This window comes from Hypanus sabinus, chromosome 3 (assembly GCF_030144855.1).
Source record: "Hypanus sabinus isolate sHypSab1 chromosome 3, sHypSab1.hap1, whole genome shotgun sequence".
NCBI classification, from domain to species: Eukaryota; Metazoa; Chordata; class Chondrichthyes; order Myliobatiformes; family Dasyatidae; genus Hypanus; species Hypanus sabinus.
The window spans coordinates 36,632,401-36,659,286 of record NC_082708.1 but is presented as its reverse complement, the minus strand read 5'-3'; the positions used below and the strand labels follow the sequence as shown (position 1 = coordinate 36,659,286).

General features: G+C 40.9%; 1 protein-coding gene across 5 annotated transcripts in view; it reads right to left on the bottom strand.

The window, feature by feature from the left end:
* The window catches only part of LOC132391196 (stAR-related lipid transfer protein 13-like), a 414,973-nt gene that overhangs the window by 364,979 nt on the left and 23,108 nt on the right, over positions 1–26,886 (bottom strand). For 4 of the 5 annotated variants that reach the window (XM_059964081.1, XM_059964080.1, XM_059964082.1 and 1 more), the window contains exon 2: positions 22,483–23,385. The exons of the other annotated variant lie outside the window; for it this stretch is intronic. In XM_059964081.1, the coding sequence (XP_059820064.1) occupies positions 22,483–23,202 (720 nt within the window). In that variant the 5' untranslated portion in view covers positions 23,203–23,385. The remainder of the gene's footprint in view (positions 1–22,482; positions 23,386–26,886) is intronic. 5 annotated transcript variants of the gene reach the window in all.

The following is a 26,886-nucleotide window of genomic DNA, read 5'->3' as shown; positions in this document are numbered from 1 at the left end:
TTAAAATCTTGTGCAGTCTCAATCATGAGGATACTGGACTTTGGACACTGGTTCTATTTTGTTGAGATTGCGAAGCAGATTGTAACTAAAATACTGTTCTGAAAACAGGATGCAAACCTCAGCCTGGATACTGTTACTAAACTTATTATAGGCAGACACACTAATTATCTAAAATCGTAACAGAAACAAAATCAGAAAAATCATAATAAAATTAATTGTAATGTCAACAGGATGGTAAATACTGTGTTTATAGAAATAAATATCTTGATTGATTTTGGAACCCCCACTGCCTGGGTGTAACTGTTCAAACACATGTAAATGCTATATGTTACACTGGACATACAGAATGATTTTGTCAGGTTTTGTTGAATTGTGAGACAGTGGCTCTACTAGCTGCATCTTGATACCACATGGTATCATGTGCCCAGTGCCTCATGCTAAAGGCCACATCCCATGCTGTCGGTCTCCATACTGGTTGCTATGTTTGTTGGATCAAGTGGAAGAAGACTTCATCTTTCCTCTCCTGCTAGTCAATCTCCGCCTCATCAAACTGGGCTCCTTGGCTATCCAGAAGGTGAAAGGCACAGGTATCGAATTCAGGTGAGGACAAGGGAAGAGATGAAGTGAATAGTACATACTCAACCAACTGGCAAATGAGGAAAAAAAAGATAAGTGAAAGTAAGGAGGAGGATTAAGTATATTCACACCACCTCTTCATTTGTCTTAGCTTTCCTTAGACCTGGTGTTGGCTATTCCAATTATGCCTAGCATTCCCTTCACCCACACCACAGTTCTGTGGTGTAGTTACGTGTTGATTCTGCATTTTTCCAACAACTAAAGCATATTAATCTTGTGTCATATGAATGATACGATATAGTTGTAGAGCTGGCAGTCTGAACAAGTTGGGAGATCTGGTTGTCAAAGTTTGGCTGGACTATCAATGGATAAGGATTTCTAGTAGATGAGGGATGTTGGTTTGATGCACTGAGCGATATGTAAAGTTAATGGTGCAGGTTGTAAAGGCTGGCTTTTGAAAATATATCATTGACTTTAGCTATCACATGGGGCCATTGATTTTTGACAGCACCGCATTCAGTCTTGGAACTGACTGTCTTCACTAATGTATCTTATCTCACCATTGTTTTAGATGTGCTCGGACAGGTTCCTGGCACATGAATATAACAGGACTCTCTCCTCTCCCCTTCAGCAATCAAGATAATGGGTTACAACAGAAAATATGTTTGCTGCATTCTTCCATCACTTGCCACAAGCTGTAAAAGCCTGTGGAATAACATCCATCACCTGTTCCAACCCTAATGTGCCTTCCCTATTAAGGAATGGTTTGGTTTTAATTACTGCATTTAGCTGGAATTGCTGACAAAACAAGCCCAATTAAAGTATGTAAAAGAACTCAATAGCACAATTAATGTTGCTGGGGTTGGAAGCACGAACTTTGTGTGCAGCCTGCAGTGGATTGAACAATCAAGGATCAGCTCACCTTTTCCACCATTATCCAATTTAGTAATTTTTTTAAAAAGTTAAGCATCTGGCATGTGAACCTTTACCAGAGAAACTTTCTTTTTCTTACAATATGGAAAAGCCATTGAGTCCAGCAAGCCTATGCAGCTCAGAGAACAATCTCAATCCTCCTCTAATTTTCCATAGGACTGATTCTTTCTGTACTTCCATCAAATTTTCTCTCAGTTCTACCACTCACCTACACACAAGAGGCAATTTACAGTGGCTAATTTATTTACCAACCCAGATAAATTGGATATGGGAAGTAAACCGAAAATGCATGATGTCATAAGGAAATGCAGATTCCATTCAAGCAGCCCCAGAGGTGAGGATTAAACCTGGATCGCTGAAGGTGTGAGGCAGAAGCTCTGACAGCTCTGCCACTGTGTGGCTATCAGGACACATGTGTCATTCTTAAAACTTTAGACATCTCAAAAAATGCTACAGATTAATTCAACCTGACTATAAGCTGAACACTTTTGAGTTAGTGGTGGAGAGCAGATCACTGAACAAACTGTTATCCAGTATGGACCATCTGGCATATCCTCTCCATGACCGACTGAATAAGCAGCGGAGCACCCTTTCAAACAGGCTCATTCAGCTCCGCTGTCACAAGGATCGTTATAGGAGATCTTTCCTGCCAAATGCAATAAGCATATACAAGAGTTCATCTCTGTGTGACAGGAGAACACGTATCATAGTACAATAATATCTGCACACTGCAGGCTGCACACAAAGTTATTTTGTACCTTATTATTGAAAATGTTTGCGCATTGGTAAATGATTATTGTGTATATTATTATTCTGTGCTTTATTATTAGTTAAGTCTGCACACTGCCAGGTGTGTTTTTGTTGCTGCTATAACGAAAAGAATTTCCCACTCAGGATCAATGAAGTATTTATTATTATTATTATTACATGTTCAAATTTGGCTTCTGTGGCATCTTTGGAACCAGCTCCAAACTGGAAACAAAGGATAATTTATATGATGGCAACATATTTGTGTCTGCTATCTAGTTGAGAATAATTATAATAATACAGTTTTGTTGGATGTACTCATGAACCAAATACTCTACTATAGCTTTTATAAAATCTATCAAGCCCTGTAATATATGCACAAAATAACCATCTGCACTGCTGTCAAAGCAGCTTCACTTTCTCATTCCTCCCATTATAACCAGTGCAGCTGCTGTTGAACTGCATAACTGAAATGTTAATCAGCAACAGGTCAATTCTTGAGCAGTTCTTCAGTTTCTCCAATTCTCACCTTCGTCGATATTCTCTTGTCAAGAAAACTAAAACTGCACCAGAAGATCAGGTGAGAAAACAAAGGTTTTATTTTAGATTTATAAAGTACACACAGACCTCACATCTCATTAAGGATGGAGTTTGTACCATACACCATCTGTGCTATTGCTCAATCTGCTTTCTGGTCTTCCCGAGTGCAAGACTTTGCCCAGAGCTATAAAGCAGCAGATTTGCTGAAGGACCATTATTAAATGATTGACAGGAGGTCACATTGGTTGAGGCAGGCAGTTTACTGTACTCTGGTGCATTGTTGATGATTCACCAGATAGCCTGTCTCATTAGTGGAACCTGAGAATAGATATGTCAATGCCATGCAACTGTGACGAAGGGGGAAGGGCGGCAGCAGGGTTGTGGGCCTTTCCTCCCATTGAGTCCCAAATAATTTCACCAGCATGAGACATGCAAGTCACAATCCAATGAATAGGATGGGCCTCAAACTGACAAGCACCAGCAAGCTTAACATTCATCCTACTTTTTAAGTAACATACTTTTAACAAATTAAACAGTCACAGATCCCGTGCTTTCCCAAGGGCGAACTACAGTTAAGACCTTTGAGCAAAATAAGTTTAATGCAAAAAGAATGTGGATTACATGTTAGGCCAACAGAAACATTACTACCTAACAATTTCACAGTAGCTTGCTTTGAAGAATTTCATGTTATGGTTTTTCTATGTGAGGGAAGGCTGGCTTATTAGTTTTGTGCTCAATATGGGGCATTATAATACAATAGGATAATGTTGTAGATGGAACATACTGTATATTATTACTGCAGATTTAAGTTCCAACTGAGGTGGTTAAGGAAGGTACCTGCAGCATGACGTGAAAGTCATAAGATAATGGAAAGATGAGTGGTACACCAAAACGTGCAGTGTGTTTTAGGAACTAGCCAAGTATGACTAAGTAAAAGAGGAAGAGAGGAAACTAGTAATAAAGAGTAAGTTTTACATTCAATAGCAGCATTAAAGAAGTTATGGTAAGGCACAGCCGCCTCCAGGAGAGAGCCGAAACACCTCCTCTTGATATTCAAGAGCTTGCTCCTGCCAAAACCCAGCCATTAATATTTTGGGAGTTAACACTGATCAGAAATTTGACCCAATTTCCCGCACTGCAAAGAGTAAGTTATACAATTTGCCTTTTCTTGCTGGCGGTTTTCCAAGTCGGTTATCAAAAAGGTCTGAAATTCACATAGTGTATGCGCAAGACGTAGGGTTAGAGATTGGAATTCATAATATCTGCTTTAGATTACGTCTGGTCCCCTTCCTCAAAACTAGCAACATGCACAAAGTGCTTGAGAAACTCAACAAGTAAGGCAGGTGAATAAACTGTTAACGTTTCAGACCGAGACCCTGGAAAGGAAGAGAGAAGCCAGAATAAGAAGGTAGGGGATGAGAAGGAAGGAGTACATGTTCACAGGAGATAGGTGACACCTGGTGAAGGGGAAGGAGGGTGGATGGGGGGGTGAAATGAAGTAAGAAGGTGGAAGAGGAGAAGGGCTGAAGGAAAAGGAACGATAGGAGAGGGAAGTGGACTATGGAAGAAAAGGGAAGGAAGAGGGGCAACAGAGGGAGGTGATGGGCAAGTGAGGAGTAGGGCTGGGGGTGGGGAAACAGAACATAAGATGGAAAAAGAGAGGGGGGGGGGTGTAAAGAGCAATGGCCAGAAGTTAGAGAAATCAATATTCACGCCATCAGGTTGGCAGTTACCCAGATGATATATGAGGTGTTGCTTCTTCAACCAGAATGGGGCCTCATCATGACCATGGAGGCCAGGGGCCGACATGTCAGAGTGGAGGAATTACCAAAGGTCAGAGAAATCACTATTCATACCAACAGGTTGAAAACTGCCCGGACAGAGTATGAGATGTTGCTCTCCAACCTGAGTGTAGCCTCATTCCCCTCCATAGATGCTGCCTGACTTGCTGAGTTCCTCTAGCAATTTGATTGTGTTGCTCAAGATTTCCAGATTGCAGAATCTCTTGCATTCATAATAATTCAGCAATGGGATATCCATCCTTTAATCTGCAGAAACACTGGTCCACTGTTGAACTAATGGATCCTGTATTTTATACAACCTAAAACATACCATAAATGATCGATGCTTCGTAGAGACAAGTACTAAAAACAAACTCCTATGGTTACCCAGTAAAGAACAGCTCTTAATTAAAGGTTAATAATGAACATATTCCCAAGTACGATGCCCAGCCTTTTACAGCTATCTGCAACACAACCATATTCAAGGCTGACCCCAACCTACTGACAGCTTCATTATCAGTTTGACATTGTCCACAACAAATGCCAGGAATAGACAGATGCAAGTTCATGTTAATCAGCTACATACCTATGTGGAATGTTTTCTTATCTTCAGCCACTCCTTACTTGGAAACCTTTTGTTTATGATGGATACACCCTTTGTAGAAACTCTGCAGCCCTTTGACTGCTGTCATTTCTAACATTCCTATTTAGTTCTGATAAGGCATTATTTATTACTGTTACTTAGCATAACAAAATATGGCATTATAGAGGTAGAAGCTAACAGCTAAGATGAAGATACTTATCTGATAGTGGTAGAGCGAAGTATATATGTGATTATACATGTTGGTGGTACACAATGCTTCAATTTCAGTGGAACTGAATGTGCAGAGGTGAGCGTAAGCACCACCCAATACTAGGAATAGAACAAAAAACAGGGACTGCTAGAAATATCTAGCAGCTGTGAAAAAATCATGGAAACAATAGCTATGATGATTCAGATGAAGGAAAATTTAGAAAGTTAAAAGAAAGGGCAAGGCAACAGTGGGAGTGGAGATAAGGATAATGATCTACACCAGGCCCACCAGACTCTAAAACAGTTTCTTCCCTCAAGTTAGGCTGATCAATGCTTTCACCCATTAACCCATCCCAACACCACTAATTTTTCATTTCTTTTCATTTCATTTCATTTTTCATTTCATTACTTACATTCAAGTACACGCATGTACACCATGTCACTTTGTGAAAATACAGTAAATCTATGTACTGAATACAAGCTAATCATCTGTATTTATATTTATTATGTTCTTCATGCTTATTGTGTTTTTTTAAATATGTTGCATCTGATCTGTAGTAACAATCATTGCGTGCTCCTTTACACTTGTGTACTGAAGTAGGACAATAAAGTGTTGAATCTTGAATCATCAGTGTTGAACAGGAAGGAAGAGAGGTACAAATACGAAGACTCACGGACAGGGTGGGAAAAATACTAAAGTGGCAAAATTAACTGCTATTTATCAGAATACGCACAATGTTTATAGTAAGGTGGATAACTGATAACACAATATAATAAATGATGATAATCTAACAACCATTAAATGTGAACTGCAGAACGCACACTCTGATGGATTGTTTATTGTCACCGGAGATTTCAACCATGCGAATCTCAAGTCAGTGCTCCCCAAATTCCATCAGCATGTGGACTTTGTAACGAGAGGGGCAAACTCATTGGACCTCGTTTATACAAACATCCCCGAATCATACCCTGCCCCCACCTCGGATACTCAGACCACATTTCTGTTATGCTAATCCCAGCATACAGACCGCTCATCAGGCGCTCCAGACCAGTTCAGGAGCAGGTGAAAACCTGGCCAGCAGGAGCCATCTCTGCTCTTCAAGACTGCTTTGAGAACACTGACTGGCACATGATCAGGGAGGCTGCAACCGATGGCGACTCCACCAACTTAGAGGAGTACACGGCATCAGTGACTAGCTACATCAGCAAGTGCATTGATGACAGAAGCCATGGATGACCGTGGAGGTGCGTGCGCTGCTGAGGTCCCGCGACTCCGCCTTCAGAGCAGGTGACAAGGCAGCTTTAACAACAGCAAGGGCCAAACTATCCCGAGCCATCAGAGGGGCAAAGCGTGCACATGCCCAGCTAATCCACAACCACTTCCAGGACAGCGGTGACACGTGGCACATGTGGAAGGACATTCAGGACATCACCAATTACAGGACAACATCACCTGCCTGTGCTGGTGACGTCTCCCTCCCAGATGTGCTGAACAACTTCTATGCTCGTTTTGAGGCAGAAAATGACATGGTGGTAAGGAAGACCACCCCTCCTCCCAATGACCAGGTGCTGTGTCTTACTGTGGCCGATGTGAGGAAAACTCTGTGCAGGGTCAACCCACGGAAGGCTGCTGGACCAGACAATATTCCTGGCAGAGTGCTCAGAGGATGTGCAGACCAGCTGGCAGATATTCTCACTGACATTTTCAACATCTCCCTGAGCAGCGCCACCATTCCAATGTGCTTCAAGGCCACCACCATCGTCCCCATGCTGAAGAAGTCTTCAGTGTCCTACCTCAACGACTACCATCCCATTGCACTCACATCCATCATCATGAAGTGTTTTGGGAGGCTCATCATGATCAAGACGCTGCTGCCCCCCTCACTGGACCCCCTGCAGTTTGCGTACCAACCCAACCGTTCAACAAACGACGCCATTACCATCACCCTCCACCTGGCCCTAGTCAATAAGATGACTACTATGATAGAGACTGCAGAAAGGAAAGAGGTGAGCTGGTCATTCACCAGAAGTTGAACACCATCAGACTAGCAATGGATTGACCACTAAAGCAGCTGTGAGAATGCTAATTACTAAGGTTAGCATGAGCCATTATGTTAGATAGAGACACAAGAGACTGCAGATGTTGGAAATCTTGAGGAACACATAAAGGAGCAGGAAGAACTCAGAGAGTCAGGCAATATCTGTGGAGGGAAATGAACAGTCACATTTTGGCAACACGAGCGAATCTGCAGATGCTGGAAATAAATAAAAACACAAAATGCTGGCAGAACTCCTGATTTCCTGTTTCCTCCTGATGAAGGGTTTTGGCCCGAAATGTCGTCACTACCTCCTCCCGTAGATGCTGTCTGGCCTGCTGAGTTCTGCCAGCATTTTGTGTTTTTAGACACATTTTGGGTTGAGACCCTTCATCACAACTGCTGTGTTATGTGATTGCATTATTTCAATCTGAATAAAGATAAATTATCACAGAGTGTGAAATTCTAGTCTTATCATTTGCTAAATTTTTGGGTTGGATCGTTGTATCGTTGCAGCAGTTCAAACCCAGCCTTCTGTCAACATGGGTAGATGTAAAGAAAGTAAAGCTTGCTAATGTCCCTGAACACATTGACCTGAATACTAGACCCTTAAAAGTAGCAAAGATCTCACGTCATTCTACAGGTGTGCGATAGGGATCATCCTAACAAGATGCATCACTCCATGGTATGGAAACTGCACTGTGGCTGGTAGGAAGCCTCTACCATGGGCAGTCAAAACTGCCCAATACGTCACTGGTACCAGCTTCCCCACCATCAAGAACATATATACAGAAATGTGCCAAAAAGAGGCCAGAAACATCATGAAGGATCTCACCCATCCTTTCCTTCCCAAACTTTTCAGTCCCAAACAGTGGGACTGTTTGTCCCACTCCCATCAGGGAGCAAGTTATGTAATATTTATGCTGGGACCACCAGAAAGTTATTTTCACCAAACAGTAAGGCTGATCAACACCTCCACCAACTAACTCACCCCCTCCTCACCCCCAATCAACAACTACTTTATCTTTTCCTGTCAGTCACCTTTTCTACTGACACTCCTATGCCTAGCATCATTTTAAAGTCAATCCATGTTTATAAGCTACCTTACTATTTATACTGTATGTTTGCATTTTTAAAAATTATTATTATGTTCTTTATCTTACTATGTTTTTTTTGAGCTGCATCAGAGGCAGAGAAACAATTACTTTTCCCCCCTTTACACTCATGTATTGCAAATGACATTAAACGATCTTGAACCTTGAATCTTACTGTTATCTTCCAAGGTTCTCCAGATCCTCAAAAATTTTCAATGGACTGGAAAACTGAAAAGATAAAACCCTTCTTTAAGAATGAAGGGAGAAAAATCAGCAGGTAAATACAGTCCAGTAGGCTAACACCTGTTCTTGGAAAGTTGCTGATAACCATTATTAAGTAAGCTATTTATAAAGGGAAAACTGTATTTGACAAATTTATTAGAGCTCTTTGAAGATGTAATTTACAATGTGGATAAATCAGAACCTGTAAATGTGTGTATTTGAATTTCAAAGGGCATTTAATAAAGAGCTACATGAAGGGTAAGTCTTCATAGCACTAGAGGGTCACACGTTTCTATGTATAGTGGACCAGCTGAGCAACAGAACAGAAACAAATGCAACCATTTAGACTGGCAGGGTAGGGGGTGTCATGGTAGCAAAGGTGGTTGCAAGGTAGCACTTCGGTTAATGTAATAGAACCAGTGACCCAGGTTCAGTTCTGCTATTGTCTGTAAAGAGCTTGTACAATCGACTGCATGGGTTTCCTTAGGGTGTTCTGGTTTCTTCCCACATTCCAAAAACGAATGGGATACAGCTAGTAAATAGTGGGCATGCTATGTTAGCCCCAGAAGCATGCTGACAGTTTTGGGCTGCAGCCAGCACATCCTTGGACTGTTTAGCATTCATGCAAATCACATATTTTACTGTGCGTTTCAATGTATATGTGACAAATAAACAAAACTAATATAACGAGCCAAGTTTGTCTACCAGGAGCACAATGGAGTTAATGATACTGTTATCTACCTACTGAACAGAGCCTATTCCCATTTGGTTGAGTAGGGCAGCACTGTGAGAACCACGTTTTTTGCCTTTTTAAGTGTCTTCAATACCATACAGCCCTCATTGCTGGGGGAAAGTCTCCACTCAATGCAGGTTAGCATTTCCATTGTATCCTGTATAATGGACTGACTGGCAGACCACAGTTTGTGTGGCTTCAGAGCTGTGCGACAGACATGGCTACAAGCAACACTGGGGTCCCACAGGGGACTGTATTGGCTCCCTCGCTGTTTACCCTGTATACCTCAGATACAACACAGAATCATGTCATCTGGAGAAATTCTCTGACGACTCAGCAATAGTTGGGTGCATAAAGGCAGGACAGGAGGATGAATACAGGGCCCTGGTGGAGGATTTTGTCAAATAGTGCAAGCTGGATCATCTGCAAGACAGAGGTGATGGTGATGGACTTTAGGAATACTAAACCTGCACTGCTCCCTGCAACTATTGATGGTGAGGACGTAGATGTGGTGAGGACCTACAAGTACTTGTGGGTGCACCTGGATGACAGACTTGCATGGATCACCAACATAGAGGCTGTGTACAAGAAGGGCTAGAGTCGCCTCTACTTCCTGAGGAGGCTGAGGTCCTTTGGAGTATGCAGGCCTCTCCTTCACATGTTCTACCGGCCTGTTGTTGCTAGTACAATCTTCTATGCAGTGGTGTGCTGGGGCAATGGCATCAACTTGGTTGATGCCAACAGGCTCAATAAACTGATTAGAAAGGGTGGTTTGGTTATAAGAGTCAAACTGGACATGCTGGAGGCTGTGATAGAACAAAGGACCCTACAGAAAATCCTGGCAATTCTGGACAATATTTCTCACCCTCCGTATGCCACGTTGGCTGAACAGAGGAACACTTTTATTAATAGACTAAGACAACTGCACTACTCCAAACAGCACTACAAAAGATCATTCTTACTCTTGGCTATTAGGCTCTATAATGAGTCAACCTACTGCCAGGAAAGTGATGACCCCCTCCTGTTAGACTGTTTGAGGTAACTTATTTTTTTATTCTTTCTTACTTCTCTTCTAATATTTGTATATCTGTGCAGTTGTAATGCTACTGTGACACTGTAATTTCCTTTGGGACCAATAAGGTTTCCATCTATCTACTACAGGGAGCAGTGCTGGGCCTCAGTTATTATAAAGGATATTAATAAAATTGAGTGCATTCTGGAAAATGAACAGTTAACATGGGGAGTCAACATCTTAACTCCAGAGTTCAGCCCGAACTTTTGCATTACCCCTCCTGATCACCCCACAGTTCAGGACTTCAGGGTGAAAGGAGGAATTATGTCATGCATCACTCCTTTAAAGGATTGTTAGACACATCCCTTGATCTCTGGTTTTATCTTTGATAAAGGTGTTCCATATCAGAATCTATATAGTGCAGATAATTTTCCTTTAGGAAACAGGAATGGGAATGATAATAACTCTAATTGCTGCTGAATAATTCTCAGGGTTGTATATGATGGCACAAATGTAGTTTGATAATAAACTTATTTTGAGCTTTGACCCCAAAGGAAGATTCTGCGAAGATCTAACAATTTCTGTCAGAAGGTCTTCTCTCGACAATATTAGCTGCAACCATGAGAACTGCTGATAACCAGCCCCTGTGATGTTCACAGATTCACTGAGCAGCCAATTAATTAAAGAATTACCTAAGACTGCAAAGCAGGAAGGTTAAAAAAGAATCATCATCATCATTATGTGCCGTGTTGTATGAAGTGGGGGATCATGGTCTCATGGCAATTATTGTTCCTAAAAAACTTTTCTACAGAAGTGGTTTGCCATTGCCTTCTTTAGAGTAGTGTCTTTATAAGATAGGTGCCCCCAACCATTAACAATATTCTTCGGAGATTGTCTGCCTGGTGTTAGTGGTTACATAACCAGGTCCTGTGATGCACACCAGCTGCTTAAATGACCATCCGCCTCCTGCTCCCTTGGCTTAACATGACCTGATTGGAGGGATAAGCAGGTGCTCCACCTTTCCCAAGGGTGACCTGGAGACTGGCGGAGGGAAAGAGTGCCCTACACCTCCATTGGCAGAGACATATCTCCACCCTGCCACCCAAAAAAAAATCATAATATTTAATTAACTTTCGAAGTACCAGATAAAGAATGAAAAAGATAAAGGTAGATGTTTAACACACATAAACATTAAAAAGATGAAAAACATCTATTCCACTGGAAATATATATATCAGGGAGAATTTATACAGCTTTTTTAAGAGCAAGAGAATTTGCTATGCAGTAATTATGGTTGAGTATAATATTAAAAAATCACTTAAGATTTTCAGGTCTTATTGTGACAGTCGGCCCTCCTTATTCGTGAATTCTGCATGCGCGAATTCAACCAACCGCGAATCACGAAAACCCAGAAGTACTCTTCCAGCACTTGCTGTTCGAGCATGTACAGACTTCTGTTTCTTGTCATTATTCCATAAACAATGCAGTATAACAACTATTTTACATAGCATTCATATTGTATTGGGTATTGAAAGTAACCTAGAGATGATTTAAAGTATACGGGAGGATGTGCGTGGGTTATCGTGGATCGGGATAGAAAAAAATCATAAGTTCTCTTACTAAGTAACAGGTACATCTGGTATTTAGTGTCAGTTAGTCAAATGTTTGTCTTCGTATATAGTATATATTTTAACTTCCTATGCATATAAAATGCTTAAGAACGTATGTTTCAGCGCCGGGGTCGGGAACAGAAGTTCCCGAGTTTGATCCAGTGAGAGATTGTTCCCGAGTGTGCTCTCCACCATGCCGGGTTGATGTGGAGGATCAAAAACCCAAAGCCCCAAAACCCAATAATTAAACCACTTGATGCACCATCAATAACTCTCTGAGATGTGAGGCGAGATATCGGCTTTTATTGACTGGAAGAAAGAACAAGCAGCAATTGACCACCATGCTACATCCTGGAGACTGAGAGGCTGGGGTGGAGTCCCCAATCACCTTTATACCGGGGTCTGTGGGAGGAGCCACAGGAGCAGTCAGCGGGGGGGGGGGGGGGGGGCGTGTCCAGACAGGTATATGTAGTTCACCACACCACTGCGTTGCTTAGTAATAATTGTGGCTTTCATCGGGGCAGGGCCTTTCTCACTTTAACCTTTAAAGTTGTTCCGATTGTTGACCGACGTAGCCTAACACTTTTCCATTGACTGATGGTGTTTCACCTCTTTCTGACTGCTTTATTATTTCCACTTTATTTTCAATCGTGATCATGATTATTTTCGTTAACAGAAACACTGTGGATTCAGAGCTCACCGCTGGGTCCTAATGTCCACAGTACTGAAACAGGTTAAATAAGGTCTGGGGTTCCGCTGGGTCCTAAGGACCACCACATTAAGACTGGTTGAATAACGGACTTGAGCATCAGTGATTTTTGGTATCTGCGAGGGGTCCTGGAACCAATCCCTCGTGGATAATGAGGGCCAACTGTATAATGCAAGTGCATAACCTATAATGTATTACAATATGGAAAAGCATGCCCTTCATTACAGATCAAATATCAGGATTTTTGTAATTAACCAAATAACTCTATCCATAGAATTTTATCAGACAATGCACAGCTTCACAACGGTTCAGGGGTCAACTTTACTTCTTGACATGTGGTGGTTTAGCATTTCTGCTATGCAACCAGCCATTTTGAGCATTTGGCTTCATTTACATCAGTCAAGTGAACTATAAGCAGTCAAACATGGCTCAAAGGATGTGGTAAAAATGAACCTAGAAGCTAAGTCATAAATGTTAACTGTGAAGATTTGAAGGAATCAAAAAAGGTGGGTGGGACAGTAATTAGAAAATGTTCAGCAACAGTTGCTGCCCCAGTCAAGCACTATCATGTCCTAAATAAACTAAGGGTATCCCGGCTATTTTCTCAATTTCTTCTTGTTCTTTAAGAGGTGTCCTGAATAAATGGCTTCCTTGATAAACCAGTAGCCCAATTAACTGGAATCCACTGTATTTCCAAATGAGGAAAGTGTGCAACTCAGAGAGAAACCTGTAGGTAATGGTGTGCCTGCCGCCTCTGGTTGCAGGGGTAATGGTTTGGGACACGCTGTCAGAGTATCTTAGGTGAGTGACTGCAGACAATGTTGTTGATGACATGCTCTGCAGCCAGTTTGCACAAGTAGTGGAGGGAATTAAGACTTAGTTGGGCTGCTTTATCCTTTAAGATGTTGAACTGTAGCTGCACATAAGAAGAGCATGCCATTGGATTTACGACTTGCAGATGACAGAAAGGCTTTAGGGAGTCTTTCGTTTCAAGATATCGACTCTTGTAGCCACAGTATTCATGCGGCTAGTCCAGGTGAGACTCTGGTCAACGGAAACCCCTGGGTTATTGACTGCGGGATTTTTGCAAAGGTACTGCCCCGAGTAGGTGATTAGAGTCTCTCTTATCAATCTTTCATCTTTAAATTACTCAAACTAATTGTTCAGTAGGCTTGTAGACAAGAGATAAACGAGGATATTAACAGAGTAATTAACTAAAGACATCAAGTTAAAAGTAATGAAATAGAGTTACAGGATCAGGAGAGGTGCTGCAGTTGGATAATGTGGGAGCTGGTGAACCATTGTGGTTCCTGGTGACCACATGTGCAGCAAGTGTTGGTTGCTTGGGGAACTTAGCCTCAAAGATGATGACCTGGAATCTGAACTTCACTCACTGCGATGTATCAGGGAGGGGGAAAGTTACCTGGTTGTTATGTTTTAGGCTGCAAGCACATCCATTAGGTTAGTAAGGCATTTGACAATATCCCACACGGGAGGCTGATCAGGTTGCTTGGCATTCAAGATGAGGTAATAAATTGGATTAGAAATTGGCTTTGTGGAAGAAGCCAGAGAGTGGTAGTAGAGGGTTGCCTCATTGACTGGTCTGTGACTAGTGCTGTGCCACAGGGATCAATGCTGGGTCCTTTGTTGTTTGTCATCTATATCAATGATCTGGGTGATAATGTGGTTAACTGGATCAGCAAATTAGTGCCTAACACCAAGATTGGGGGTGTAGTGGATGGTGAGGAAGGCTCTTTTGACTTGTAGAGGGATCTACTTCCTATGGTAGGATCAGCTTTTGGCACATTGGCCTTCATAAATCAATATACTGAGTACAGGAGATGGGATGTTATGGGAAGTTGTACAAGTTTTGGTCACCTGCCTACAAGAAAGATGTAAACAGAGTTGAAAGAGTACAGAGAAAATTTACAAGGATGTTGCTGGATCTGGAGGACCTGAGTTATAAGTAAAGACTAAATAGGTTAGGACAGTATTCCTTAGAATGTAAAAGATTGTCAGGAGATTTGATAGAGGTATACAACATTATGAGAAGTATAGATCGAGTAAATGCAAGTAGGCTTTTTCTGAGTTTGGGTAGGACTACAACCAATAGTCATGGGTTAAATGTGAAAGGTTAAAAGTTTAAGGGGAACATACTGGGAAACTTCTTCACTCAGAGTGTTGTGAGAGTGTGGAATGATCTGCCAGCACGTGGTGCATGCAAGCTTGACTTTAACATTTAAGAGACGTTTGGACAGGTACATGGATGGTAGGGTATGGAGGGCTATGATGGAGGGCAAGGATGAGCAACCTAACTGTGCTCTGTGATTCGGGGGGGGGGGGGGGTTGAAATTGGGTATAGTACAGCCACAATTAAAACAGACACAATTTTCTGTCCCAAGGATTGCAAGTACTAAAGGCTTGGCACCCAGGTTCAGCTTTTTACATCTGATCTGCAGAAGAATTTAGAGAGGGAGGCAGAAGTGAGTACAGTTGCTGTTTACTAAGGAAAGGTTGTATGGGAAGCTGAAAGGTCTGTAAGTCCCTGAACTGGATGGACTGTACCCCAGGGTTCTGAAAGGGATAGCTGAAGTGATTGTGGGGGGATTTGTAGCAATCGTTCAAGAATCACTAGATTCTGGAAAGGTTCCAGAAGATTGGAAAATCACAAATGTCACTCCATTCTTTAAGAAGGGAGGAAGACAAAAGATAGGAAACTATAGGCCAGTTAGCCTGACATCAGTGGTTAGAGGATTAAGGATGAGGTTTTAGAGTACTTTTAGGATCTCAATAAAATAGGCTGAAGTCGGCATGGTTTCCTTAAGGGAAAATCTTGCTTGACTAATCTCTTGGGATTCTTTGAGGAAATGACAGGCAGGATAAACAAAGGAGACTCAGTGGATGTTGCTTACTTGGATTTTCTGAAGGCCTTTGGCAAACTGCAAAACAATATAAGAGCCCATGGTATTGTAGATAAGGTACTAGCAGGGACAGAAGATTGGCTGACCGGGAGAAGGCAAAGAGTGGAAATAAAGACGGCCCTCCCTGACTGGCTACCAGTGACTAGTGGTGTTTCTCAGGGGTGGGCATTGGGTTCACTATTCTTTATATTATATTAAATTATGTGAATGATGGAATTGATGACATTGTAGCCAAGGCTGCAGACAATATTAAGATTGATAGAGGAAGCATGAAGTCTGCAGAAGGACTTGCATAGATTGGGAGATTGAGCAAAGAGGTCCAGAGGGAATACAGTATAGGGAAGTGTATGGCCATGCATTTCGGTAGAAGGAATTAGACCATGTGACATAGGAGCAGAATTACACCATTCAGCCCAATGAGTTTGCCTCACATTCAATCATGGTCCTCTCAACTCCATTCTTCTGCCTTCCTCCCATAACCTTTGAAAGCATAACTAATCAAAACCCTAAAGATTTCTGCTTTAAATATATCAAATGATTTGGCTCCATAGCTGTCTGTGGCATTGAATTCCGCAGATTCACCACCCTCAGGCTAAAGAAATTCATCCTTATCTCTGTTCAACAGGTGTGATCCTCTATTCTGAGGCTGTAACCTCTGGTCCCAGACACTCCACTATAGGAAACATCTTCTATTTCATCCCCTCTATCTAGGCTTTTCAGTATTCAATAGGTTTCAATGAGATCCCCACTCATTCTTCTAAACTTCAGTAAGTACAAGCCTGGACCCATCAAATGCTTCTCATGTGTTAACTCTTTCATTCCCGGAATCATTCTCGCACATTTTCTCTGAACCTTTTCCAATGTCAGCACATATTGTACTTCCTTAGATAAGTGACTCAAAACTGCTCACAATATTCCAAGTGTGGTCTGATGAATAAATACCTTATAAAACTTCAGCATTGCATCCTTGCTTTAATATTACATTTGCCTTCCTTACCACCTTCTCAACTTGCAAGTTAACCTTAAAGGAATCTTGCATGACAACTCCCAAGCCCCTTTGCACCTCTGATTTAGAATTTTCTCCCGTTTAGAAAATATTCTATGCCTTTATTCCTTCTACCAATGTGAATGAACATACACTTCTCATCTATATTCCATCTGCCACTTCTTTGCCCATTCTCCTAATCTGTCTAAATCCTTTTGCAGACTCCCTGCTTGAAGGATTGTTGAGATTTTGTTGTGTTCAGGCAAAGGCTTCTTCATTTGCATTTGTTGTCAATCATTTCTGAAAAATGCTGTACTGTATTTCATCTTATGCATTCCTTTTAGCTCTTTGCTTGGCCAAACTCTTGTATTAAGTTAGCCAGATATGCCTTGTCTTTCACATTGCATGATTCCCTAACTTTGTTAGAGCATTTGCTCATAAATGTTCATTGAAATATTACTTCATCAGTTCCCAGACTATCCTCTGACTAGACTCAATTGATCCTTTAACTTTAGCTACAAAGCTCATGCAACTATTGACTTTTACATTTCTGGACCTCAGCTGATTAACCACTATTCGGGAACTTGCTTGGGTTTTTTCTTTAAATAGTTTTATACCTTTTGCTGGTTTACAGGACAAGCATCTCTGAAGAAATACTTGCAAGTCTATGGAGCAGGGACAGAGAGTGGAACTGCCAAGTTGCTCAGTTAGAGAGCTCACCTGGATGCAATGGAGTCAATACACTCTTTCCATGTTACAATCCAACCCCATGATTCTATGAAAATATTCACGGTTTATTAAGATTTGCAGAGAATTACAAAGAGTTTATAATTTCCTGTCTTTTTACTATCAGTAGCACTTCAATTCCTTTTCCATTTTAGATGAAATATTGAAACCATTTGTACAATATGTATCATGATTTGAGTTTTTTTTAAAAAGGTAAATATGTTTCCTTGGAAGTCATAGAATTAAAGGAGCATCACTGAAGTAGTGTAAATATATCTTGAGTAATGAGCTGCAAATATCACACTACCAAATGTACTCCAACTGAGCAAATACCAAATAATGCTAGCATATGTATCCACTGATTCAACCAGCATCCAGAACAAGTTATTTTGCTTATATTCCAAATAGGTGATGATAACAAAGACATGCTGAAAATGCCATGAAATACATTACCTTAACTCATTATATCAACGTAAAGAAGGGGGAAACAATTCTTTATTGACCAGGTATGAACAGATTTAATTAAGATTACAATTCTGCAGTAATGCAGCCAGATGAAAGGTGACACAAGTGTTTGGATGATGATACCCAATCAAGCCATCAACTTTGGAACCTTTGGCTAGTGCCAGAGTTAAGGATGAACTTGAAGGGATCACACAACATTCCATAAGCAGCAGTTCCAGAGTTCTCTTTTTGCTCCAGTAACATCATATTTCAATAGGTCAGTGTTTTAATTGGCTTTTCTTACACAGCATGTCCATTCATCCTTCAGACAAAATTGCTTCAATACTCACAACACATATAATCCCAGGTGCACACACTTGATGCAGATTAGAGAATTAACATTTCTTAAACAAGGGAAATAACACCTCACTCATAGAAAATAGAACATAGAGCAGTGCAGCACAGGAACAGGCCCTTCAGCCCACAATGCTGTGCCAAACCAATGAAATTAGCCATCAAAAGGCTAACTAAACAAATGAAATCTGCCTACACAATGTTCATGTATCTACGTTTTCTTCATTTTCATGTGCCTATCTAAATGTCTCTTAAAATCCCCAATGTTTCTGCCTCTACCACCACCTCAGGCAAAAAAAATTGACCAAATAAAAAAATCTGCCCTCATATCTGCTTTGAAAGTACCCACTCCTTTGAAACTACACCTTAAATGCATGGCTTCTGATTTTAGATACTTCAACCCCGGGAAAAATACCGTCTGGCTACTCTATCTATGCCTCTCATAATCCTAGAAACCTTTATCAGATACCTCCTGTGTATCGTCTCTTTGCATTTGACCTACCAAGGCATGACACTTCACATTCGGCTGCATTAAACTCTATCTGCCATATCTGCAACTGATCTAAATCATATTATATTCCTTGCTAGTCTTCTATGCTATCCACAACACAACCAATCTTTGTATCATCTGCAAACTTACAAACCCACCAATCTACATTTTCATCAGGGTCATTTATATACATCACAAACAGCAAAGATCCCAGTACAGTTCCATACAGAACAACACTAATCACAGATCTCCAGCTGGAATAAGGCCAATACCCTCTGTCTTCTGTTTGTAAGTCAGTTCTGGACCCTGTGCATCTTAATCTTCTGAATGAGCCTCCCATGAGGGACCTTGTCAAATGCCTTACTAAAATTCGTGTAGACAATATCCATAGCTCTACCTTCATCAATCATTCTCGTCACTTTGTCAAAAAACTCAATCAAGTTTGTAAGTCACAACTTGCCCCACACAAAGCCAAGTTGGCTTTCCCTAATTAGGCTATGGTTTTCCATATGCTCACATTATCCCTAAGAATTCCCTCCAGTAACTTGCTTACCAATGACGTGAGACTCACCTGTCTACAATAACACCTGAAAATTAACCTGAATTTTACCTAGAACACTAGACTTTATGTTTACAATGACATTATTTGTGAAAATTGGAGTTACTTTGCTCAGTTGCTCAGATTTCTTTCTATCATTATAAAGCCACTCACAGACTAAAACTACACTGAATAATTTCTAGTGATAAGTGTTAATACTTTGCAGTAAAAATAAAAGCAGTTATCCAAAAATTAATTTCACTGCTAAAATGATTTAATGGCTATTTAAAAAAATGTAAGTTTGAAGTAACCTTTTTAAAGTAGCACTTACAAGGAAAAGCTCATCAGATTAAAACATAGTGTTTGATAGATTGCTACTTGACAACACTTTGGAAGCAAGTGCACACACAAGGTGCTTTCATTGTAGAATACCATGAATCTGTGCTGTGGGATTCATTAAACCCTATCCTGTCTGCTAATTAAGTCCCTGGAGCTAGAGTGCCTCCACAGCTAGCTAAAGATGTGACCAAAATCTGACACACAGCGATACGTGCTATTTTTGGTTTATGAATGTTCTCTGGATCTGAGAGCAGTGTACAAACTATGGGCAATTCTTACTTACATATGGGGTTTAACTCTTAGCTAGCCAGTCACCAAAGAAGGAAGAAAATTACTGACTACTTTCAGCTGTGCCGGGGGGGAGGGGCAACATAAAGTCAAAGCATCATAGCGATGAATTTCCTCCCTTTACCTAATACCTAAAAACAAAAATGAAGAAAGAGAGGATGGTAACACAAACTTCCACACTTCCTCGCCAGTATGTAATGCCTGCACACACAGACTTGGCTGTTCAGTGAAGTGGTGCAACACGGATTATTTCAGGTCCTCATGCTCATTACCAGTTGATAATAGAATTTGAGAAGAAAAGCCAGGAGGCAGATCAGTGGACCCAAGAAGTCCTGGCAACAAGCTGAGAGGATTCATCAGCTATAAGATTTGGGGTTCTGTCTGCTTTCTCAAATGGGCACATCAGGACTACTGGGTGAGTAGGAGTGTTCTGCTAATGGCCTGGACAACATTTATCCTTTCAACTCGCATCAATTACCTGCTTTTTGGATTTTGCTGAGTGCAATGTGGCTGCTGCAGTTGATCAGAATTGGTACTAAAGTCCTTTTAAATAATATGTTATACAAATGCAAATTATTTATTTTCTCTTCAATAAATGAATTTTGGGGCTTCTGAAGCAAAAGCACCAAATCACTGCTGGAAGCACTGACTTGTGCATGATTTTGCTTTAACTGGGCTGTTCAATGGACTATAACAATAACTGGAGCAGATACTTAATGATACTTGAGTTGCTGTGTGTTATTCTATAAACCTCACAAACTTTCATTAAGTAAATCCATTTGATCATCCACTACACAGCATTGCTGTAATATAGTCACAAGAGACTGCAGATGCTGGAATTTGGAGCCACACACAAAACACTGAAGAAACTCAATGGGTCAAGCAGCACCTACGGAGGGAAATAAGAAATCGACATTTCAGGTGGAGACCTTTCAACTGAACTGGGTCTCTCACAAAAGTTCTCATCATATTTAATTGCTGTTTGGATGATTAAACTCAAAAGACAGGAAGTGGGTTTAGGCTGAATGTGTCCATGTCAACTGTCAGAGAACCAATGTCTGAATAGCCTCTGCTTGTGTTGTAAAATACCTTAATTTCAAAACTTTTACTTGGTCAGATCTAAGGAGGCACAGAAATTAGAACGCTCCTCCTTGCCCCTGACATTTTTTGCTTCGTGCTAGGAGTCCTTTCATCCTACTCCTCCCTACACCTAAACCTAGAACCTATCTCGACATGAGCTCTCTGTAGATAGATTGGGCCATCTATCTTTCTCTGTAATTACAGTGACTGTAGAGTTACTGTTTGGCACTCTCAGATCTTTTTTTTGTCCAGTTGCAGCAACCAGAACAGCTAGATAGAATGGACATGAAGAGGGTGTTTTCAATAGTATGAGAATCTAGGATAGTCTCAGAATAGGAGGGCATCCCTTTAAAACAGAGATGAGGAGGAACTTCTTCAGCCAGAGGGTGGTGAAGCTGTGGAATTCATTGCCGAAGATGGCAATGGAGGCCAAATCTTTGGGTATATTTAAAGCAGAGGTTGATAGGTTCTTGAGCCATTAAGGGAAGAAGGCAGGAGAATGGGATTATGAGGGAAGATAAATCAATCATATCAAATGGCGGAGCAGACCCAATTGGCCAAATGACCTAAATCTGCTTCTACGCTTTATGATCTATGACCAGATTTCATCTCTCCTTATGAATAAATCATAAGATTCCAAGACAGAACCTTTCTTTTTTACTTCATGTTATGCTTTGTAGTTTATTATTCCAGATATTTTACTTGCATTCCGGGTCTCAAGGTGGCCCTTAAGGCAAACACTCATTCCACACTAATGGAGTCAATCACGACACTGGCTGCAACCACAGCATCATTCTCATTGTATTGGAGATCAATGCACAATATTTCACCATTTATTTACCTGTATCAACCTTGTACAGTGATTCCCTAAATCTAATCCCTAGCAAATTCAATTACAAAAACCTTACTTTCGGTTTGAATTATTGGGCTGTACATTCTTAAATCATTTGGAATAATGAAGCTGCTGATCTATATCCAAGAGATACTTCTGTAAAGAATGACTTAATTCTTTCCTTATTAATCTCTAGCAGAAGTAACAGAAATGAAGCTACTTTATATTGAAAAAATATAACTTGTTGCCTATTTGTACACTGCGAAAATCACAGTTCTAACTTTGTCTTTGCTTTGTCCCAGCTAAACCAAACCATATTCACTTATCTGTGTTTTGCTGTTCTCTTCCCATTTTATATCAAAGATTGCTGAACTGTGCATGTGACATAATTTAATAAAAAAATACTTTAGTTTATAATAAACCTAAATTCAAACTAGGTTTTTCTGCTTGTTTAAGAATAAACCATATTAATGTCAACATACTGCAGTTACTATGATATTTTTCCTTCTCCACAGATGCGGCCTGACATGTGGACCATTTCTAACTGCAGTATTAACATAAAATGAAACAGAAAGCACTTCTAGTTTCATTTTATGTAGTACATTTAGAAAAATGCTACATTTGGCATAATATACATATATTTGCAGAACCATCCATTGCAAAGATATTTTCATAATTTAAAACTTTTTGATATCCTTACCTCTTCTCTCATTTCTTTATTCTCCCCTGGATTGTCTTTATCAGGGACCTCTAGATCCTCAGTGTATTTCCTAAACTGGCAGAGTCTTGCACTCACATTGGCAGCATTGCATCTCTGCTCTCCACTGACACCTTGCCTTCTCTTTCTCATAAAATATCCTGCATTATGTGACATCTCTGTGGAATTATCTTCAGACGAAGATGGTTCACAAAACCCATCTGATGCTTCACAGATGTAGAGTTCAGTGTTTTTATGGGGTGTAGATTCAGCTTGACACACATAATCAGAAAATACAATAACACTTGATCCAAGATTCTTGACTTTTAGCTCAGATGGTGAATTTGCTGAACTGCATGTATTTTTATACATGGAGGAAACAGAAGGCATCTTCCGAACTGAAGCAGAATCTGGTTCCACAACATTACTTTTCAAAGTCCATTCTGTGGGGTACAGCGAAATTTCATGCTGCCGACGTCCACTGGGTTCAATACTCTGACTGGCAAGTTCAGACTCCCTGTACAATTCCAATGGCCTCTTGATACAGCAGAGTGATGATGAAGTCTTGTCCTGATCTCCCTTGGGATTAATGATCTGAGTTTTGTTATCTTGCTTGTACCCAATGAAAAACTCTTCTCCTGAGGTATATGTTGCTGACTCCAAACACATGACCACTACAGAAATGGGAACTTTCTGATGATCTGAACTGTGTATTGATTCCATTCCAGTTTCTTTAGTAGAAATGTTCTCCAGTGTGCAGGAACCAGGAGCAGTGCTGCATTTTATATCAAACTTAAAGCCTTGATACCCGAGTTTTCCAATATATTGTGGATCTCGTTGATGTACAAACCTTTAAAAGTCAAAGGTCTTAACTTTTGGTCAGATGTCACTACATCAGCGACATACCTACATAAGAAAAGTTTTTAAAATAAAAAATTAATTTCACTTTAGCAATCAGAACTGAGTTCACTTCTAATCTCTGGCGAAAGTCAATCACTTACTCATTATAAAACAAAACTAAAACAGAATTATTTAGAATTGGTGTGGGTGTTGGGATGACTTATGTAAAGTGTTGAGTAATCAATTGGATTAGATTAAGTTTACACCACTGGGCAAAGAGCACTTATCAAAGGTTTGCTAAAGCGGAAGATTGTAATTTAAAATTTGAAAGAACTTTTCTACACCTCATAAAAATATTTGCATTATGAATGAACTCACATTTTAGGGTATATAAAGAGGGAAGTATCTGAATAATCAACCAGTAATCAACTAAACAAACCTTTGCTCCCAAAAGTTACCAACCGCTGATTATTATTGCAGGATACTCCCCGAGGTCAGGTGATCCACCACCATGGATTATTTCAATAGTTGACATATACTGTATTCTGCTCCTTTTGACTGATTTTCATTAAAAATACAAGACCAAATTCCCTTTTACCAAAATAGACCAGATGCCTATTATATTAACCCCCACCAATTTTCATTTCCAAATTCTGGACAAGTGTGTATCTTCTCAGCTGATTTTGGATGAAATATCAGGATCCCAGTATGGAGCAGCTCATGGCAGAAGTCTTGCCCACAGTGATAATGGTGGCCTAGTACCTGAATGTATTCTCCCGCAGAGTCACCATCAGTGATCACCCTCAGAACCACCACATAGAAATCCCAAAGAAATTTCATGCATTCTATTGCATTTTTTAATAGAACTTCCTCTTGTGAGAGATTAATTATGATTCACATTGACAGCTAAAGAGCTGATTAAATGATCTACAAGGATCAGACAAGAAGAGTTCAGACAACCAAATTTTCTATTACATTTACATATTTTTTATAAGGACACTTTTGTTATTTTGTCCTGACATATTGTGACTCATGTGAATGGAAAACCATATTAAATGGAACATTGAACACAGGATAGTACAGCACTGGATAGGCTATTCAGCTCACAATGTCAATTTACACTAAATGTCCTCCTGTGTATCATCCATATCCTTCTATTGCCTACATATTCTTGTGTCTTTCAAAACTCCACAAAACTGCCTGATCCCACTCCTACTTTGGCTACCCATTCTAGGCACCTACCACTTTTGGCATTAAAACTTGGGCTCTCATGTCACCTTTAAGCCATCCACCTCTGGCCTTAAAAGCATGTCCTGGGAGAACAACCCAAGTTTATCCAACCCATACTCTCTGACTCAGGCAGCATCCTGGTAAACCTTTTCTGCAACCTTGCACAGGCTCCATTTTATCCCTACACTGGGGCAACCAGAAATGCGCACAGTACCCCGAATGCAGTCTGATTAAGGTTGTATGCGACTGGTTCAAGACTTCCTTATACTTACACTCAACACTCCTCAATGAAGGCAAACATGCCATACACTTTCATCCACATGCTATTTATCTACTTGCAATGCCAATTTCAGTGTATAATGGACCCCCGAGTCCTTCTTTACCACAGTGTACTACCATTAACTGTATAGATGCTCCTTTCATTAGGCCAATATTAGAGAGAGGAGTTCAGGCTTTGGTTCATAGAGGCTTTGGGGAGGAGAGGCAGAGGCTGTAGGTGGATTTTTCTTTTTTTCCCTTCTTTCTTTCATTCTTTCTTTCTTATTGCACAGTTAGAGCAGTGGGAATGCCAAGCAGCAGAGTTGAATGCTCCTCTTGCAGGATGTGGGAAACCTCCTGTGTCCCTGAGGACTGCAACTGTAAGAAGTGCATCCAGCTGCAGCTTCCTACAGACCGTGTTAAGGAGTTGGAGCTGGAGCTGGTTGAGCTCCAGATCATTCAGGAGGCTGAAGGGATGATTGACAGGACATCCACAGAGGTAGTTACAGTCAAATAAGATAATTGGGCGACTGTCAGGGGTGGGGGAGATAGGAAACCAGTGCAGAGTATCCCTGTGACTGTTCCCCTCGGTTACAGGTATATCACTTCGGATGCTGCTGGAGGGGATGATCCAACAGAGGAAAGCCACAGCAGTCAGGTGTCTGGCACAGAGTCTGGCTCTGTGGCTCAAAAGAGAAGGGGAAAGAAGAGGCGAGCTGTAGTGATAGGGGATTCAATAGTTTCAGGAACACACAGGAGGTTTTGTGGATGAGAACAAGATTCCCAAATGGTATGTTGCCTCCCAGGTGCTAGGGTCAATCATCTCGGATCGAGTACACAGCATTCTTAAGTGGGAGGGTGAGTAGCCGGAGGTCGTAGTCTACTTGGTATCAATGACATGAGAAGGAAGGGTGACAAGATTCTGCAATATGAGTTCAGTGAGCTAGGTGCTACATTAAAGGACAGGGCCTCTGGGGTTGTAATCTCAGGATTGCTGCCTGTGCCATGTGCTAATGAGGCCAGAAATTGCAAGATAATATAGTTTTCCTGTGGCTAAGGAGATGGGAGGGCTTCAGATATTTGGATCATTTGAGCTCTCTTCCAGTGAAGGATCTATACAGGCAGGACTGTTGGTACCTGAAATGGAGGGGGACTAATACCCTTGCAGGAAGGTTTGCTAGCACTGCACAGGGAAAACACTCTATCCCATCTGAACTTCCTGTATTAAGGAAATTCCAATCAATACCAGGGAAGTTAAAGTCCCTCAGTGCGACAATTCTGTTGTTTTTGCACCTTTCCATAATCAGTTTGTGTATCTGTTCCTCTACGTCACAGAGAATATTGGGAGTCTAAAATATAATCCTATCAATATAACTGCTGCACTCCAATTTCTGAGCTCCGCCCAATTTGCCTCTGTGTATGTGCCCTCCAGGAAGTCCTCTCTGATTACTGTTGCAACATTCTCCCTTATCACTGGTGCAATCCCTCCTGTCTATCACATCATAAACAATGGAATCCAGGAACACTAAGCTGCCAAATCCTGAACCTCACACATCTAGGTCTCTGTAATGGAAACTACATCATAAAACTGATTCAGGCTCTAAGTCCATACTCCTTACCCATAATATTCCTAGCATTGAAATAAGCACATTTCAGCCCATCAGTTCCATCATGTTTATTAGCTTGTCCTTCTCTTTCAGTCTTACTAGTTATACCATCTTTCTTGATCTCAACGTACCATCTGCTGCCCTTCTGTTGTACTTCCTTTCTCAGCCATTTTAGTTGAAACCATCCTGAGTCACAGACATAGCAGCAGCACTAGCAAACCTCCTGGCAAGGGTATTGGCTCCCCTTCAGTTCGGATACAAACCGTCTTGTTGGTACTGATTCCACTCACCCTGGAAGAGAGCCCAATGATCGGTAAATCTGAAGCCCTCCTTCTTGCAGCAACTCTTTAACTACATACATATACACAGAGTGTTGTCACAGGAAAGCTGCATCCATCATCAAAGACCCCTAACCCTCAGGCCATGCCTTTTACTCACTGCTGCCATCAGGAAGAAGCTACAGGACCCTCAG